General features: G+C 42.5%; 1 protein-coding gene across 1 annotated transcript in view; it reads left to right on the top strand.

The window, feature by feature from the left end:
- Window positions 1-1,464: 1,464 nt before the first annotated feature.
- Window positions 1,465-18,114, top strand: part of ARSF (arylsulfatase F) — a 32,579-nt gene continuing 15,929 nt past the window's right edge. Inside the window, exons 1-6 of the mRNA XM_006877239.1 lie at window positions 1,465-1,556; window positions 1,893-2,042; window positions 3,587-3,708; window positions 6,100-6,231; window positions 6,966-7,389; window positions 11,405-11,541. Coding sequence (XP_006877301.1) covers window positions 1,465-1,556; window positions 1,893-2,042; window positions 3,587-3,708; window positions 6,100-6,231; window positions 6,966-7,389; window positions 11,405-11,541 — 1,057 coding nt within the window. The remainder of the gene's footprint in view (window positions 1,557-1,892; window positions 2,043-3,586; window positions 3,709-6,099; window positions 6,232-6,965; window positions 7,390-11,404; window positions 11,542-18,114) is intronic.

Here is an 18,114-nt window from a genome sequence, read left to right as displayed (position 1 = left end):
ATTGATTTAAGGAGCTTTGGTAGCATAGTGGCTATAAGTTGGGTTGCTAAGTTCAAGGTCAGCAGTTTGAAACTATAAGCTGTTCTGCAGGGAAAGATGAGGCTTTCTGCTCCCGTAATGATTTATAGCCTCGGAAACCATAGATACAGAATTGCTGTGAGTTGGAACCGACTCCATGACACACCACCACCACTATTGATTAATTTTGCATGTGCTTACTGTGAATACCCATGGTATTTTCAATCACTTCATATGCATGTGGAAGTTGGACAATAAATAAAGAAGACCATAGAAGAATTGATGCATTTGAGTTATGGTGTTGAAGGACAATATTGAAAGTACCATGAATTGCCAAAAGAGAAAGAAATCTGTGTTGGAAGAAGTACAGCCAGAATGATCATTGGAAGCCAGGATGGTTTACTTGGTCTCTCATACTTTGGACCTATCATCAGGAGGGACTAGTCCCTGGAGAAGGACATCGTGTTTGGTAATGTGGAAGGTCAGAGAAAAAAGTGGAAGATCCCCCAGCGAGATGGATTGGCACAGTGGCAGCAGCAATGTGGTCAGGCGTAACAACAATTGTGAGGATGGTGTTGGACCAGGCAGTGTTTGGTTCTGTTTTGCATAACGTTGTTATGAGTTGGTACTGACTTGATTACACCTCACAACTACAACAACAACAAGTATGAATTTTCCATAAGCCATGCATGGAGATAGGTATAAGAGGAAACTAGATTGATAAGATGCAGTTCTTTGTTTCACAAACATCTACTGTCCTTGGAGGACATCCATTAGAATGAAGCATGAGACTGAGTGATGGAGTCATTAGAATCTGAGTGGAGTTTCTACAGAGGAAATGGTAATTCCACATGGCAGAAGGTGTTGTGGAACAGGAGATATTTGAGCTAGGTATGGAAGGATATGCCATGGAAACACATCCCACCATGCTTCCTTTTTGACCAAGTTGTTGTAACAATTTGACAGCATCCTGAAGTGGAGATTCTCCTGGTTATAAAGTGTTGACCATACTCATGTTGGGACCTTTATATGATATTCTTACAGGTTGTTATGTGGCTTGTACGCTGTGTTCATCAATTTTGTAGTATTGAGTGTTAGAATCCATCTCCTGGATTTAGGAAAACATTCTGAATTCTTGGCCTTACAAAAATGGGACATTCCAAGGTCAGGTACTGAGGAAATTTAAAAGGAAAGAACCAAGTTCACTTTCTCTCTTTTTCTCCACTCCCAAAGAATATGTCTACCTTTAGAAGGTTCTGGATTCCCTGGGTGACACAACTGGTTAAGCACTCAGTCATTAACCAACAGACTGGTGATTCAGACCCACCCAGCTGCACTATGGAATCAAGACTTGGTGATCTGCTTCAATAATGTCACTGTAAATAACACTCTATGGGGTCAGTTATATTCTGCTATATAGGGTTGTCATGAGTTGGAATCAACTCTATGGAACACAACAAGAAGAAGTGGGTGGAGGAGAACAAAGAGGAGCGGGAGGATGAGGAGGTGGAGGAGAAGAAGAAGGAGAAGATAAAAAAGTTCTAGTATCAATTTAGGCATGGCATTAAGTTGCTGTCTTCTCTCTTGAGGTTTTCTCACACTTGAAACAATGTCTCTGATCCACACAATGGCAAATGTTCCTTAAATAATTGCATGGCTCAGGACATACGGAAGTGATCCTTCTGTTCTGTGTCAGGAGATGACATTGGAGACACTTGTTGGCTTGCCAGTCTCTTAATACCAGGAAAGTCAGCCTTTAGAAACACAAGTTGGAAGCTTGCTGTGCCCTGGACCAGGAGAGAATCTCCTCAACTGTGACGTTGAAATGCTGATGGTGGATCTCATCTCAAACAGTCCTTTCTTGTGCTTTTCAGGAACCATCCAGTATCTCTGCTCACGCTAATTCTGGTTTTGAAAACATGTGTGTCAACCGAGGTGATGGACCCCCGGCCGAATATTTTACTGATAATGGCGGATGATCTTGGGATTGGTGACCTTGGTTGCTATGGTAATTACACGATGAGGTATGAGTTTGATCTCAGAAGGTATTAAGCACAATATCTTTTAGAAATGTAGACTTAAGGAGCAAATCTGAAATGTCATCACAGGCATAATAGAATGGCATGTGCATTCTTCCTGCCTTTGGCTCGTGATTACGCTAATGATTTAATGAGGATGCAATTGAACACTTGGCTCATAAAAAATGTTTGTGAAACTGTCGAGAACTTTGAATTGCTAAACAGGGTTGTCTTGGCATTGTTTCTTAAATACACAAATAGGCATTTGCTTGAAAAGCTTTCTTTAAAAATTGTCTAGAGTATATATTATCTATCTATCTGCTTATCTATCACATCTATCTATCTGTCTGTCTATCTGTCTGTGTATCTATCTAACAACTGTGAGAATGGTGTGGGACCAGGCAGTGTTTCATTCTGTTGGGCAAATGGTTGCTATGAGTTGGAACTGACTTGATGGCATCTAACAAAAGTGACAACAACAATCTCTCTTTCTCTCTCCACCCATCTAGGTATTCATCAATGTATCTATTCCTCTGTCCATGCATCCCTCCATCAACCATCCACCATCCACCATCCATCCATCCATCCATCCATCCTCTCATCCATCCATTATCCATCCATCCATCCATCCATCCACTCATCTATCCATCCACCCACCCACCCATCTACCCATCCATCCATTCACTCATCAATCCATCCATCCACCCATCATCCATCCATTCACACATCCATCCATTCACACATCCATCCATCCATCATCCATCAATTCACACATCCATCCATCCACCCATCCATCCATCCACCCATCCACCCATCCATCCATCTATCCACCCATCCATCCAGCCATCCCTCATCTACCCATCCATCCACCTACCCATCCATCTACCCATTCATCTATTATCCACCTACCCATGCATCCATCATCTACTTATCCGTCCATACTTGCATTTAAAGTACCTGTCAATCAATGTATCTATCTGCCTACCTATTTCCATATGTATGTTTGGATGCATCTACCTATCTGTGCATCTTATGACAAGAAATGATTAAATGACTGAAGTGATATGGAAATACATATAATGGAGCACAGATTTCCAAGTTGTTCTTAAAGGTGAAAGTCAGAAGTGTTATTTCTAATAAGATCTGGGTTATTTTCATCCAAATGTGTTCTGTAATGAATCCATTTGCTTCCCATTTTATTGTGCCCTAAAATGTTGTTGTTGGTGTTGAGTCAGCTCAGACTCATGTTGACCACTGAACAACAGAATGAAACATTGTCTGATCCTGTGCCATCTTCGTGAATGTTGGTCTTCATTGGTTGATTTTCTGCAGCAGATTGTCAGTACATCTAGATGTGAAGGCTCCTCTGAGGCCTTCCCACCATTGTTAACCCTGTTGACATTTGAAATTCTGGTGTCATAGCTTCTAGCAACACAGCAGCGTGTCAGCCACCACAGTGGGACCAAGTGATAGATGTGCAGCCGTCTGCTTTTGTCAACATTTATACCTTGTCATATCTCTGTTGCTCTTGTTCACTGGTTCTGTTTTAGGACCCCTAACATAGATGGCCTGGCAAGAGACGGTGTGAGGCTAACCCAGAACATAGCGGCAGAGTCCATGTGCACCCCGAGCCGGGCTGCTTTTCTTACCGGTCGGTACCCTGTCCGATCAGGTGAGTAGAGCGATACTTCTCACTTGACTATTTCAGTCCATCTGAAAAACTCACCTCACAAATCTACTGTAATGACACAAACTTCCCAAGCTCTGAGGTCATTGAATTTTTTCTTGGCCTGTGACTGGTCTTTCTGGTCTAGCTAGCGTCGTCTGTCTTTCAGCTCAAGGTCATGATCCAAATCTTTCGGGTTGTCAAGGAGGTTTCAGAATCGCTAGCCATAAGTGGTGATTTAAAAAGAAGTGGAATAGTTGAAGTACAAAATGTTGGCAGTTCGAACCCATCAGCTTCTCTGTAGGAGAAAGATGAGGCAGCCTGCTCCCATGAAGATGACTGTCTTGGGAACTCCATGGGGCAGTTCTACCCAATCCCTTATCACTGCGATGACTTAGAATCAACTCGAAGGCAGTGGACTTTATGATTATACTTGATTTTTAAAATTTATCACCTGTCTATCCACCTATCCACGTATCTTGTAGGGAGGGGTCTGGCCTCGACAGGGAAGTTTGGTTCACGAAGCAGGGAGGTCTGGCGGTGACAGAGACAGAAAAAGAGTATGCACAAAGACGGGACAAGAGAGACAAAGAGACACCCCAAAACGAGAGTAGATACAAGACTGGCAGGCAGACCCTGGACTGCAGGCATCATGGCCCCGCAAGCAGTAATGCACGCAGGATTCAGCCTGCGTCCGTCTTTTATTTCAGGGAGGGATTTTACACAAAGGAAGAAGGGGATTATTAAGACAGGGTACAGAAATGAAATGTGATTAATCATTCAAAACAGGACACAATGATTTACAGGAACAAATTCTAAAACATACATCGCAAATTGTCTTAATAATCTAACATCCTTAATTTTCCAGAAATTCAAGCAAATTGTTATAAATTACTTTTTAGGTTCAAATCCCAAGGCAGCCACTCGAGGTTTCTCAAGGCTAATTAACATACCTGTAGCATTTAATCTCTAATGGGTAAAGGTGAGAAAAGGATTCAAAAGGTCTGGAAGGAATCCAGCTGTTTCAGCTACCTGGCTTAGGCTTGCAGGAGGAAGAAGGACGCTTAGTTAGGTTAATGGTTTACACCTGGGGACGATTTGAGAAGGCTGTCACTATTATTCCTTGAACAATACCCTGGAATTCGCCAATCTACTTTGAGTGAATTCCTTGGGTAGACTGTCTCCAGAGCCCCTTTGCGGAATCCCAGCAAACTTGCTTTCGGAACTTTTATGGCCTTGGCTTTGTTGTTGTTGTTAAGTGCCATCGAGTCGGTTCCGACCCATAGCGACCCTGTACAGGGTTTCCGAGGGTGTAAATCTTTACGGGAGTAGAAAGCCTCATCTTTCTCCCGCGGCCTCGGCTTTAGGAGGGGTTTTTATATTAATATTGTACATGGATACTAAGAGCTCATGTATTAAGTTAATATCACACATAACTGAATAACTTGATAAAGAACAGTTTTGCCATGCTTGCCAGGGGGCCAGAGTTTGTTCCTCAGGGAGATTTGTTCCCAGGACCCTAAGCACTGCCAATACAGTGGAGACATTAAGAGAGGCACATAAGAAACCATTTTCTCAGAAGCTACAATCACTGGAGTTAGAAGCATAGAATGAATAATAAGACCAAAGAAAATTATACAGAGGTAGCCCAACAGTGAGTTCGTAAAAGCCAATGAACCCGGAATGTCAGGAGGTCACTTCTTTGGCCCTCAGGGTCCCTGGCTGGCAATTCTGAGTGGAGCCACCGTGTTGGATTTTCGTCCATGACACAGGGCCTCAACATCTCAGTGATTGCAGTCCCCAACAGTATCTTATTGTTTGTTCATTTCTAAACGAATTGCCGGCATCCTTGCACTTCCCGTTTAAATCCTTCACCACTTAAACCGGTTCCTTTTTGCTATTAGCAGGAAAATTTACATACGATGTAATGTACACATGTTAAATGTACCTATGATAATTTGTCCTGTTGTGGTCCTGTAGGATAAGCATTGGACTGCTAACTGGAGTCCTGCTGTGACACTGTGGGATAAAGCACTGGAATGTAAGATCAGCTTGAACCACAAGGTCGGTGGTTCAAACTCTCCAGCCAGTCCTTAGAAATCCTAGACAGGGATGCTATGAGTTGAAACTGTCTCAATGATACTTAACAACCACAACAACAGCAGAAATCTGGAAGGAAAATCTGTAGAGCTTCTCTGTCACACATGGGTGGGTGGGTATAAGTCAGAATCTGTTATTTTTTAAATGAAGATGCTAAGGCATCTGTTCTCAGTATCTCAGGAAGTTATAACACCTTGGAATTAATCAATGGGAGTCAAGCCGCTGTGTTGACCGCAGTCAGTGCCTGCAGTAGATCATCAACTACTCTAATATTTGGATTTTATGCATCCCTGTCAGGCATGGCTTCTAACAAAGTAGATCGTTCTAAAGCTGTGTTCACTAGTCTCGGGGTTCCTGGAGGGCTCCCCAGAAATGAGACCACATTTGCCGCCATCTTGAAGACAAAAGGATATCACACTGGATTAATAGGTAAGATACAGAGTGAATGTGTTTCAAGCAGACTTTACAGGTAGAAGGTGTGAATGATTATGGCATCAAAACAAAACAAAAAAGTAAGGAGATCAAAAGGTAGAAACAAGTTTCCGACTCAATGAGTGATTTCTGAAATCAAAAGTACATCTACTCCTTAAACAATCTCAGAATGACGTCCTTACTGTGAGAAATGAATTCCGACGTCACGTAAAAGACACTCGGTGAGACTGAATTACCTTGGCAAAGCAAAATTTACTCCTGCAAGAGGGTACGTGCGCATAGCCGGACATTCAGGAACAGGCCAGCGAGCATACTGAGTGGGCAGTCCACTTGGGTTTTTAATCCCTGACGCGAGTCTCAAGGCTGTGTCTCACCTCACTGGCTAGGGCTTTGACCTGCACAATCTTTTCCATTTCCCGGTTGGCTAGTTCAAATTTCTAAGGTGCACATTCTCATTTCAGGAAATAGTAAACAGTAGAAGAGAAGCCAAACAGTCCCCACTCACTTCAGGAACTAGTAAAAGGAAAAGAAAGCTCATAAAGTCTCTGCTCATTTCAGGAAGTAGTCAAAGAAAAAGAGATCATAATGTCTTTATTCACTTCAGAAAGTAGTTAAAAAAAGAAAAAAAGAAAGAAACATTGCCCAAATACAATAAACAGCATTCTAATAATTTTTGGAGAAAAGATATTCATTTCCACAATCTTACCTGTTCCTTCTCTCTCTGTCCCCAGGCAAATGGCACCAGGGCTTGAATTGCAAATCTCGATGGGACCATTGCCACCACCCTATGAACTATGGCTTTGACTATTACTACGGCATGCCTTACACACTCACCTCTTCTTGCTGGCCGGACCCGTCTCGGCACATGGAGTTGTCCATTGGGAACAAGCTCTGGCTATGCATGCAGCTGGTGGCTGTGGCTGTGGTCACTCTGGCCGCCGGAAAGCTGACTGGCCGGATCTCCGTTCCCTGGAGCCTCATCTTCGGCATGATTCTGTTCATCTTCCTCCTGAGCTACTTTTGGTTCTCCAGCCTCTCGTCCAAACTCTACTGGAATTGCCTCCTTATGCGAGGTCACGAAATCTCAGAGCAGAGCATGAAGGCACAGAGAGCTGGCTCCCTAATGCTGCACGAGGCGGTGTCTTTCATTGAGAAGTAAGGCTTCATTCTCCTTTTCAGTCTTGTGTCTTCAGCAGTGTGATTGAGCTTCTCACATGGGCTCTCTGTCCAGGATTCGCTTGTATAAACGTGTTACATAAACACGCACAGGGACACTTACAACATCTGGAACTTGATGGGACCCAGGCCTGGCAAGTTTCCTGTCTTTGATGGGCTGCAGTGTTAACGTTTTCCTATCACTTGCTTTAGTGGAAATATTTGAGTTTTCCCTCTCTGATGCTTTTCTGCCTTACACGGGGGTGTTACCATTGCAGGATTTGCTGTGTAAAGCCTCTATACCCCAGAACTCAGAGACAACACAGAGATTCTTATCCGAAAGAAGGTCACATTCACAAGACTGGGCCTACATGGAGTTTTGGGAGACATTATTCAACTCATTCTCCTAAGCCCTACGTGACTTACTGATGATCCTAACTCACAGTCACCTTGGAATCGATTCTGACTCCTGATAACCCCATGTGCCTATAGGGTTTCTTAGGCAGTGATCTTATTTTTTTTCTTCTTTTTAAAAAAAGGTCTCACATCTTTATTAAGCAACCTCTTTAACCAAAAGCATACAGGCAAAGGAAGAAACCACAAGCTCTACAATACACGTTCAATTGTTAAGCTCTTGGCAAAATCTAGCCTCATATGGGAGGCAGGGTGTTAGAACCTCGACACATTATGTGCACCATCCCATGTGCGAGTCCTTCTGGACCCAGCTTGGCTCTTCTCCGGTGATTGCTCTTAGAGATGTACCCGATCTTAAGACCAGTTTTCATTCGAATCCACTGGAGAACGGGACGGTCCTGCTTCTATTTCATGGCCAGCAATCTCCTAATCCTGAAAGTTTTCTGAGAAGACAGAGGGATGATGAAAGGTAACAGTGTTCACACAATGGAGAAGAAAGGAAGACCTAGATTATCATTTTTATGGGAGAAGGTCATCAGATCTTTCTCCAGCGGAATCGCCGGGTGGAATCAAACTGTTGATCATTTGGTTATCAGCTAAGTGCTTAAACCCTTTGCACCAACAGGGCTCCTTCTAAGTAGAACAGTGATATTTAAAATAAATGATTATTGATGAGTAGAGTATTCAGGTTCTCTGCTTCCCTAAACAAGAAATAGGGATTTAAAGATCTGTGAATTAGAGTAGAAATGAGCATGCATACAAATACGTTCTACTTACCCTTCACAACACACGGTCCTAGACAGGGGTTGTTGTTGTTGTTGTGAAGTGCCGTCGAGTCGGTTCCGATCCATAGCGACCCTGTATAGAGTTTCCGAGGAGCAGCTGGTAAACTTGACCTGCCGACCTTGTAGTGCAAATGGCTTTGCAGTCTGGCGCATTAACCCACAATGTCACACCAGGACTCCTAGACAGGGATGGGTTACCCTAAAAGAAAAGCAAGCATGTGCTTAGGGCAGCAAAAAAAACGGATCCAAGTCAAAGATGTACAAATGTCAAGTCGGCCGCTCACACGGGAAAGCAAGTGTTGCAACAGAACTGACAAGGCGCTTACGTACATCGATACCAACTCGGCATTTGAGGATGCGTCTGCCGGAAGTACAGTTCATGCATGGTCACCGGGACGCTGAAGCGCAACGTTGTTTCACTTACGAGTTTCCTACCAGTGCCATTTTGTTGATATTTGTCTCTTAGGGTCCCCTTCCATGTAACTGAAGGTCTTTGTCTCACTGACTCTTTTAAGAGTATGCTATCTCTAATAAACACAAGGAGGGTGTGCGTTGTCAAGTCTAACTCTTGCTACATTTGCCGAACACTCAACTGGAGCCAACATGAGCAGGTATTTGGCAAGGACAGACTACGTTAATAGGTAACTGGCTTCTGATCCATTTGGAGGGTACCATCTTGTATATTCACATTAATTGATCCAGAAATTCCAACCACAAGGACCAGTAACGTCAATAAAGAAAACCCACAAGGATATGTTCTTGGGCATGTCCTGCTAAACAACCAGTAGGAACTCCAGTCCAGATGACACCACAAACTGATGGAACACAGATAAGTTCAACATGGCAATGAATTCAATCCAATTACTTTTTAACTGTAATGCATCTACATACAGAGCTACGTCCTGAGTTTTGTGAGCGATAATAAATACAAGTTTAACTTTAAAATACATTTGGCATACACAGATGAGATCTAGCCTACATTTCATATGATATTAACATGACTGATAGTTTAGTATGATATGAACATAGCAAACATCCAGAAAAAATGGAAACACTAATGTGTATCCTACATGAAAAAAATTTAATTTCATATCAAGTGATTTCAATTTTTTACCATCCTCTGCATGGGACAGAGGGCTTGATTTTATTCTCATGTGTTCATTTATAATTTACAGCATTCACCCCTAAACCAACATCAAAGTTCAATTGTGAGCCACTCAAAGGAAAACTGAAAGTGAGTTTCTCATGTGGGAGACCCACGGATTGTCGAAATGACTAAACTTTCTTTATCAACCTTGTAGAATCTGTGGAATATTTTTTTTTGTAGAAAATATGGCACATAGCAAAAAAAAAAAAAATTTAGTACCTGTGTATGTGGTGCTGTGGGTTAATGCGCCAGACTGCAAAGCCTTTTGAACTGCAATGTTGGTGGTTCAAGCTCACCAGCTGCTCCTCAGAAACCCTATAGAGGGTCTCTATGGGTCAGAACCGACTCAACGGCACTTCACAACAACAACAACAACCTATTAAAAATCCAACAATGATAGCAACAACAACAGTCTCATTCCACTAAAATTTCATAATCCACTTTTGCATTCTGTGCTAATGTGATAGTTGCGTTTTAATAGAAGTTTCATTTTGCATAGCTACAATGCACACTCAGGTATATATTATTGTTGTTGTTAAGTGCCACTGAGCTGTTTCCAACTCACAGCAATCCTCTATGCAGTTTACGAGGAGCGGCTGGTGAGTTTGGACCGTCGACCTTACAGTTCAAACTGACCTTGAGGTTCAGCACTTTCTCTCCACAGTGCCACACCAGGACTCCATAGCATAGCATAGCATAGTATATAGCATAGCATGGCATGGCATAGCATAGCATAGCATAGCATAGCATAGCATAGCATAGCATAGCATAGCGTTCTTGTTGTTAAGTGTCATTGAGTTGGTTCTGACCCATAGTGACCCTGTATAGGGTTTCCAACGAGTAGCTGGTGAGCTTGAGTCACTGACCTTGTAGTTCAAACGGCTTTGCAGTCTGGCACATTAACCCACAGTGCCACACCAGGACTCCTATACACACACACACACATACATATCCCTCTGTGTGTGTGTGTGTGTGTTTGGAGCTCTGGTAGCATAGTGGTTATGAATCGGGCTGTGAACCGCAAGGTCAGCAGTTCGAAACTACCAGCTGTTCCGTGGGAGAAAGATGAGGCTTTCTGCTCCCGTAAAGATTTACAGCTTTGGAAACCCTGTACAGGGTCGCTATGGGTCGGAACCGACTCCACAGCACATAACAACAAAATATATATATATGGGACTCTGGTAGCGTAGTGGTTATGAATTGGGCTGCAAACCACAAGGTCAGCAGTTCGAAACTACCAGCTCTTCCATGGGAGAAAGAGGAGGATTTCTGCTCCCGTAAAGATTTACAGCCTCGGAAACCCGGTACAGGGTCGCTATGAGTCGGAATCGACTCCATGGCACATAACAACAACAACAAATATATATACACACATACATATATAACTTACATATCCAAATAACTGGTGTTTAGGGTTTCCTCTGCTTTACTCTGGCCCTGGCAGCATGTGGCTGCTAACTCAAGGTTGGTACTTGCATCCCCTCCCAGTGGGTACAAGGATGACAAACCTGGTAATCTTGCTTGTGGGAAGCTGGCATCCTGGGAAATCCCAGGGGGGCAATTCTAAGCTGTCACACAGTGTTTCTCAGAATTGCAATCAACTCGACCACAGCACACAACAAACCCTGAGACAACAATACACATTAAGACAAAGTCTTCTCTGTTTCAGAAACCGCGGGGGTCCGTTCCTGCTCTTTTTCTCCTTTCTTCATGTCCATACCCCTCTTCCGACCACAGAGGACTTCATGGGCACCAGCCAGCACGGTTTATATGGTGACAACGTGCAGGAGATGGACTACTTGGTGGGTAAGTGGAGGATCTCCTTGGAAGACACCTTCGATGACCTACCGCATCACCCACAAACATCGCTCTCTTTGTCTAAAAAAAGTTTTTATTGTGAATTGAGTGATAGTTTACATGGGAGAACATCGATTTTACACTCATTGTTTCATTGCAATGATTACTATCCCCTCTGCACATCATCATTCGACAGTCTTTGCTTCTATTCCCTCTGCTTTTTTTGGAGTGGGTGGGGGTAGGTGGGATGTACACAAAACCACACAGGAGTATATAATTGCTCTGGTAACATAGTGGTTATGATTTGGACTGTGAACCACAAGGTCAGCAGTTCGAAACTACCAGCTGTTCTGCAGGAGGAAGATGAGGCTTTCTGCTCCTGTAAAGATTTACAGCCTCAGAAACCCTGTACAGGGTTGCTATGAGTCAGAACGGACTCTAGGGCACATAACCACCACCAAACAACCAAAGGCCACATTCTGCAAGCCTGTCTCCTAGTCACCAGCTTTCAGTCTCTCTCTTTCCATGAGTCTAGAGTCATCAACTGCTCCCTCTCTCCATGTCCCCATCCCTGCCTCCATCTCTGGTATTGCTGCTTCTCTGGATAGGGTCCCACATTCCGCTTGTACTCTTATCCCTTGATGGTCCTAGGGTCCTCTGTTTCTGGTCTGTAAGATTAACTACTCCCCCCTACTTGTTGCAAAACTTCTACCTTTACAGTTGTGACAGTCACAATTAGTCATGATAACAATCATTGAATCATAAGAATCTTGCCCCCATCTCTTTTCACCAGACCCATCTAGACAAGATGAAAACTACTCAGTGGGGACTCTTTCTTCCCCCACACATTATTAAACTAAACTCCCTCTTGAAACCTTGTAAGCCAGTCACTTCATGCTTTTAGAGCCTGCCCCCTGATTTTAGGCAGCCAATGCCACAGACGTGTCTTATAGTGTTAGATGCTGTGTCGTTGGTTCTGACTCCCAGTGACCCTCAGTACAACAGAGCAAAACATTCTCAAAACCATCTTCACAAGTGTTATGATCTGTAAGCCCACTGTTTCAGCTAGCTGTGTGCCAATCCATCTCATTGGGGGTCTTCCTCTTTTTTTCTCTGACCCTCCACACCAAGCATGATGTCCTTCTCCAGGGACTGGTCCCTCCTGATCACATGTCCTAAGTATGAGAGACAAAGCCCTACAGCTAAGGAACATTCTGTCTGCACTTCTTCCAAGACAGGTTTGTTTGTTCTTTATCCTTCGGCAACACCACAATTCACACGTACCAACACTTGTCCAGTCGTCAATATTCCTTGCTTAGCTTTCACTGGTGTGTAAGGTGATTAAACATACCAGGGTTTTGGCCAGACACACAAGTCCTCAAAGTGACATCTCTGCCTATTTAATAACACATGAAAGAGGTCTTTCACACTAGATTTGCCCAATACAATAATTTGATTTATGGAGTCCTAGTGTGGCGCTGTGGGTTAATGCGCCAGACTGCAAAGCCATTTGAACTGCAAGGTTGGTGGTTCAAGCTCACCAGCTGCTCCTCGGAAACCCTATACAGGGTTGCTACGGGTCAGAATCAACTCAATAGCACTTAACAACAACAACTACTATTCTAGGAGCTCTGGTAGCGTAGTGGTTACGAATCGGGCTGTGAACCACAAGGTCAGCAGTTCGAAACTACCAGCTGTTCCATGGGAGAAAGATGACGCTTTCTGCTCGCATAAAGATTCTGCTCCTTGGAAACCCTATACAGGGTCACTATGAGTCGGAACCGACTCCACCACACATAACCACCACCACCACTACTATTCTGAGTGGAGTCCTGGCGTGGCGCTGTGCGTTAATGCCCTGGACTGCAAAGTCACTTTGAACCGTGAGGTTGGTGGTTCAAGCTCACCAGTCGCTCTTCGGAAATCCTATACGGGGAGGCAGTGGGTCACAACTGACTTGACAGCACTTAATAATAACAATGACTACTGTGGGTATTGATTGTGGGTCTCAGTAAAATGAAAGCCTTTAACAACTTTAACAAGCTTTTCTCTGCTTATCTTGATGTTGATTATTGGTCCTGTTGTGAGTCCATACAGAGGACTATAGTCTTTGAGTCTCACCCGAAAGTGTTTCAAGTTCTCTTTGAGTTCAGCAAGCAAGTCTGTGTCATCAGCACATTGTGGGCTGTTAATGAGTCTTCCTCCAGTCTTGATGCCATGTTCCTATTCCTATGGTCTAGCTTCTTAGCGTACAAATTAAGTAAGTATGATGAAAGCATACAGCTCAGACCCACACCTTTCCTGATTATCAATCAATCCATATCCCCTTGGTCTTTTTGAACTACTACCTCTTGGAGAAAGGAGCTCTGGTAGCGTAGTGGTTACGAATCGGGCTGCGAACCTTAAGGTCAGCGGTTCAAAACTACCAGCCGCTCCACGGAAGAAAGATGAGGCTTTCTACTCCCGTAAAGATTTACACCCTCGGAAACCCTGTACAGGGTCGCTATGGGTCAGAACTGACTCAGCGGCACTTAACAACAACAACCTCTTGGAGAAAGTTAATAGATACTTTTCCAAAATATGCAGGTCAAAGAAGAAGCAATATATTAAAGCATTGATAAGAAGTAACTTTTGTTGGTTGGGACTGAGTTGTAAAGAGAACGGTCATGAAAACTGGTATTAAAAATGTTTCAATACTTATGATTTCTTTCAATAGTATGCACAAGTGGACTTCAGAAAATTCACAGGAAAATTTCATTATGTTTTTACTCCATTTCTCCCCCACGAATCTATTTCCTTCCCTCTCACCCAAATTGTTGTTGTTAAGTGCCGTCGAGTCGATTCTGAACCACAGTGAGCCTGTATAGGGTTTCTGAGGAGCAGCCGTTGAGTTTGAACCACTGACCTTGAATTTCCAACTGCTTTGCAGTCTGGTGCATTAACCCACAGATTCACACCAGGAATCCCTCAACCCAGTGAATAATTCTCCCTTCCCTCACTTCCCTGGGAACCATCATAGAAATTTTATTATAGAAGAAGATCTTTTCTTGACTTTTTACAGCATCTGTCCCTTTGCAATGAACTAATTTCACTTAGCATAATGCCCTCCAGGTTTATCCATGTTGTGAGGTGTTCTGCAGATTCGTTGTTATTCTTCAATGTTGCGTAATATTCCAGTGCGTGCCTGCACCAACGTTTGTTCAGTCATTCCTCTGCTGATGGGCATCTAGGCTGTCTCCATTGATTTGCTCTTTGGAACAATGCTCAATGAACATGGGCGTGCACATACTTAGTCATATCACAGATCTTATTTCATGAAGATGTATACCAAGTAGCGGGATTGCTGGAGTATAAGGTATTTGTATTCCAACCCTTTCTGAGAAAGTGCCACTGTGTTCTCCACAGCAGTGGCACCATGTTACGGTCCCATCAGCAGTGTACGAATATTCCAAAGGCACACCCGCTCCAGCCTTTGTTTTTTTGAACGTGGCTGTTAATACTGATATGAGATGATAGCTCATTGGTGCTTTGATTTGCATCTCTCTAATGGCTAATGATTGTGAGTATTTCTTCATATGTTGGTTGGCTGCCTCAGTGTCTTGTTTAGTGAACTGCCTGTTCGTGTCCTCTTGCCATTTTTTTTTTTTTTTTTAAAGTAATTGTTGTTATGTGCCATGGAGTCGATTCCGACTCATAGCGACCCTGAACAGGGTTTCTGAGGCTGTAAATCTTTAAGGGAGCAGAAAGCCTCATCTTTCTCCTGAAAAACAGCTGGTAGTTTCGAACTGCTGACCTTGCGGTTCGCAGCCTGATTTGTAACCACTACGCTACAAGAGCTCCTTGCCTCTTGCCATTTTGTAATTGGATTATTTATCTTCTTATGGAGACATTGAAGTGTCGTATAAATTTTAGACAGTCGTCCCTTGTCTGATAAACCATTGCCAAAAATAATTTCCCAACGTGGGTTGTCTTTTTATACTGTTGGTGAGACCGTGTCATGCATAAAAGTGTCTATAGTTTTAGGAGGCTCCATCATCTATTTTGTCTACTGTTTTGTGTGTTTTGAGTTATACTTGATAGTGCATTTATGCCACAAATCACGACACTTGACTTGATCTTTAATTTTGCCTTGATGATCTTTATAATTCTAGGTTTGACACTTAGGTCTTTAATACATGTTGACTTTATTTTTCTACGCTGTGTGAGATGTGAGTCTTGTTTCATTCTGCAAATGGGCTTCCAGTGTTTCCAACACTATTTATTGAGGACACGATCTCTTCCCCCACTTAATGTGATTCAGTCCTTCTTCAAAGATCAACCGAGTGTAGGTTCTGTTTCACTGATCTGTGTGTCTTTCATTGTGCTATCTTCATTCTTGTGGCTCTGTAGTAGTTTTTGAGATCAGGAAGTGAGAGGCCTCTTAGTTTCTTCTTTTTAAGTAATGTTTTACTCATCCACGGTCTCTTTCCTTTCCGTAATACATTGGTGATGAGTTTTTCCATCTTTTTAAACAATGTTCTTAGAACCTGGACTGGGATTGCATTATATCCATAGATTGGTATGGGATAGTTTTGACGTTTTCACAATGTTAAGCCCTCCTATCTGTCAGCATGCTATATATAGTCTTCCATTTGTGTAGGTCTCTTGGTTTCTTCTACTAGTGTTTTTTAGCTTTCTTGGTATAGATCTTTTGTTTCTCTGCTTAGATTTATTCCTAAATATTTCATCCTTTGGATGGCTATTGTAAATGACATACTTTCCTAATTTCCTTCTCAGAGTTCTTTTTATTAGTATAAAGGAATCCAACTGATGTTTTTGTATGCTGGTCTTGTACCCTGACAATTTGCTTGATCTTTTGATGGGTTCCAATAAACTTCCTGGAGTCCTAGTGTGGCGCTGTGGGTTAATGCACCAGACTGCAGAGCAGTTGGAACTTCAAGGTCAGTGGTTCAAGTTTACCACCTGCTCCTTGGAAACCCTATACAGGGGTGCTATGGGTTGTAATTGACTCGACAGCACTTAACAACAACAACAATAAACTTCTCGCTGAGTTTTAGGAATTTTCTAAATATATGATCTTGCCATCTGCAAATAGAGAGAGTTTAACTTCTTCTTTTCTGGGTTCAATGCCTTTAATTTCCCTTTTTTGCCTTATAATTGTGGCTAAGACTTCCAGCACAATATTGAATAGGAGTTGTGGCAAAGGGCGTCCTTGTCTGCTTCCTTTCCACAGGGGGAATGACTTCAATTTCTTTGTATTGAAGTGATGTTATGTTGTTGGTTTTTGGTATATACCCTTAGTTATGCTGAGAACTTACTCTTCTAGACCTACTTTGTTGAATCTTGTCTCTGATTCTTTCTGTTGTTTGTCTGTTTTCTTTCTTATTTCTGTTTTAGTCTTTATTATTTTCTTACTTCCGGTGACTATAAACTTACTTTGCTGTTCTTGTTCTAACTGTTAGAGATATTGGATTCAGGTGTCCATTTTTGTTCTTTCTTCTTTTTGCATGTGTGTGGCTATTGCTATAAATCAATGTCTGAGCATTGTTTTTACTGTGCCCAAAATGTTTTGGTACAGAGTGTTTTCATTCTAATTTGATTCAAGGAAACTTTTAAAACTTTCTTCTATTACTCAGTAGCTTCTCAGCAGGGTGTTATTCAATTTCCATGTATTTGAGTCCCCTACCACCACTTGTCTGTCAGTTTGTCTTACTTTGGTGGCTTGTGAGTTGCTGTGATTCTGAAAGCTATGCCACCGGTAATTTAAATACCAGTTGGGTCACCCATGGTGGACAGGTTTCAGATGAGCTTCCAGACGAAGACAGACTAGGAAGAAAGAGTGATGAATTACTTCTGAATATTTACTCACTGAAAGCCTTATGAATAGCAGAGAAACACTGTCAGGTACAGTGGCAGAAAACAAGCCCCTCAGGCTGAAAGGCACTCAAAATGCCACTGGGGAAGAGCTGCCTCCTCAAAGTAGAGTTGACCGTGATGATGCGAATGGAGTAAAGCCCATGGGACCTTCATTTACTGATGGGGCACAACTCAAAATGAAGAGAAACAGCTGTAAACATCCATTGAATATCGGAACATGGAATGCATGAAGTATGAATCTGGGAAAATTGGAAGTTGTCAAAAATGAAATGGAACACATAAACATTGATATCTTAGGCATTAGTGAGCTCAAATGGACTGGTATTGGCATTTTGAATCTGATGACCACATGGTTTACTATGCTGGAAATGACAAATTAAAGAGGAATGGTGTTGCACTCATTGTCAAAAAGAACATATCCAGATCAGTCATGAGGTACATTGCTGTCTTTGATAGGATAATATCCATACGCCTACAGGGAAGCCCAGTTAATACCGCTATTATTCAAATTTATGCACCAAACACTAAAGCCAGTGAGGATGAAATACAAGAATTCTACCAACTTCTTCAATCTGAAATCGATCAAACATGCAATCAAGATGTGTTGATCATTACTGGTGATTGGAATACAAAGGTTAGGAGCAAAGAGGAGGGATCAGTAGTTGGAAAATATGGCCTAGGTGATAGAAATGATGCTGGAGAATG

Source organism: Chrysochloris asiatica, unplaced genomic scaffold (assembly GCF_000296735.1).
Source record: "Chrysochloris asiatica unplaced genomic scaffold, ChrAsi1.0 scaffold00446, whole genome shotgun sequence".
Lineage (NCBI taxonomy): Eukaryota > Metazoa > Chordata > Mammalia > Afrosoricida > Chrysochloridae > Chrysochloris > Chrysochloris asiatica.
Note: the sequence above shows the minus strand (reverse complement) of the source record. Positions and strands in the feature narration are given on the sequence as shown.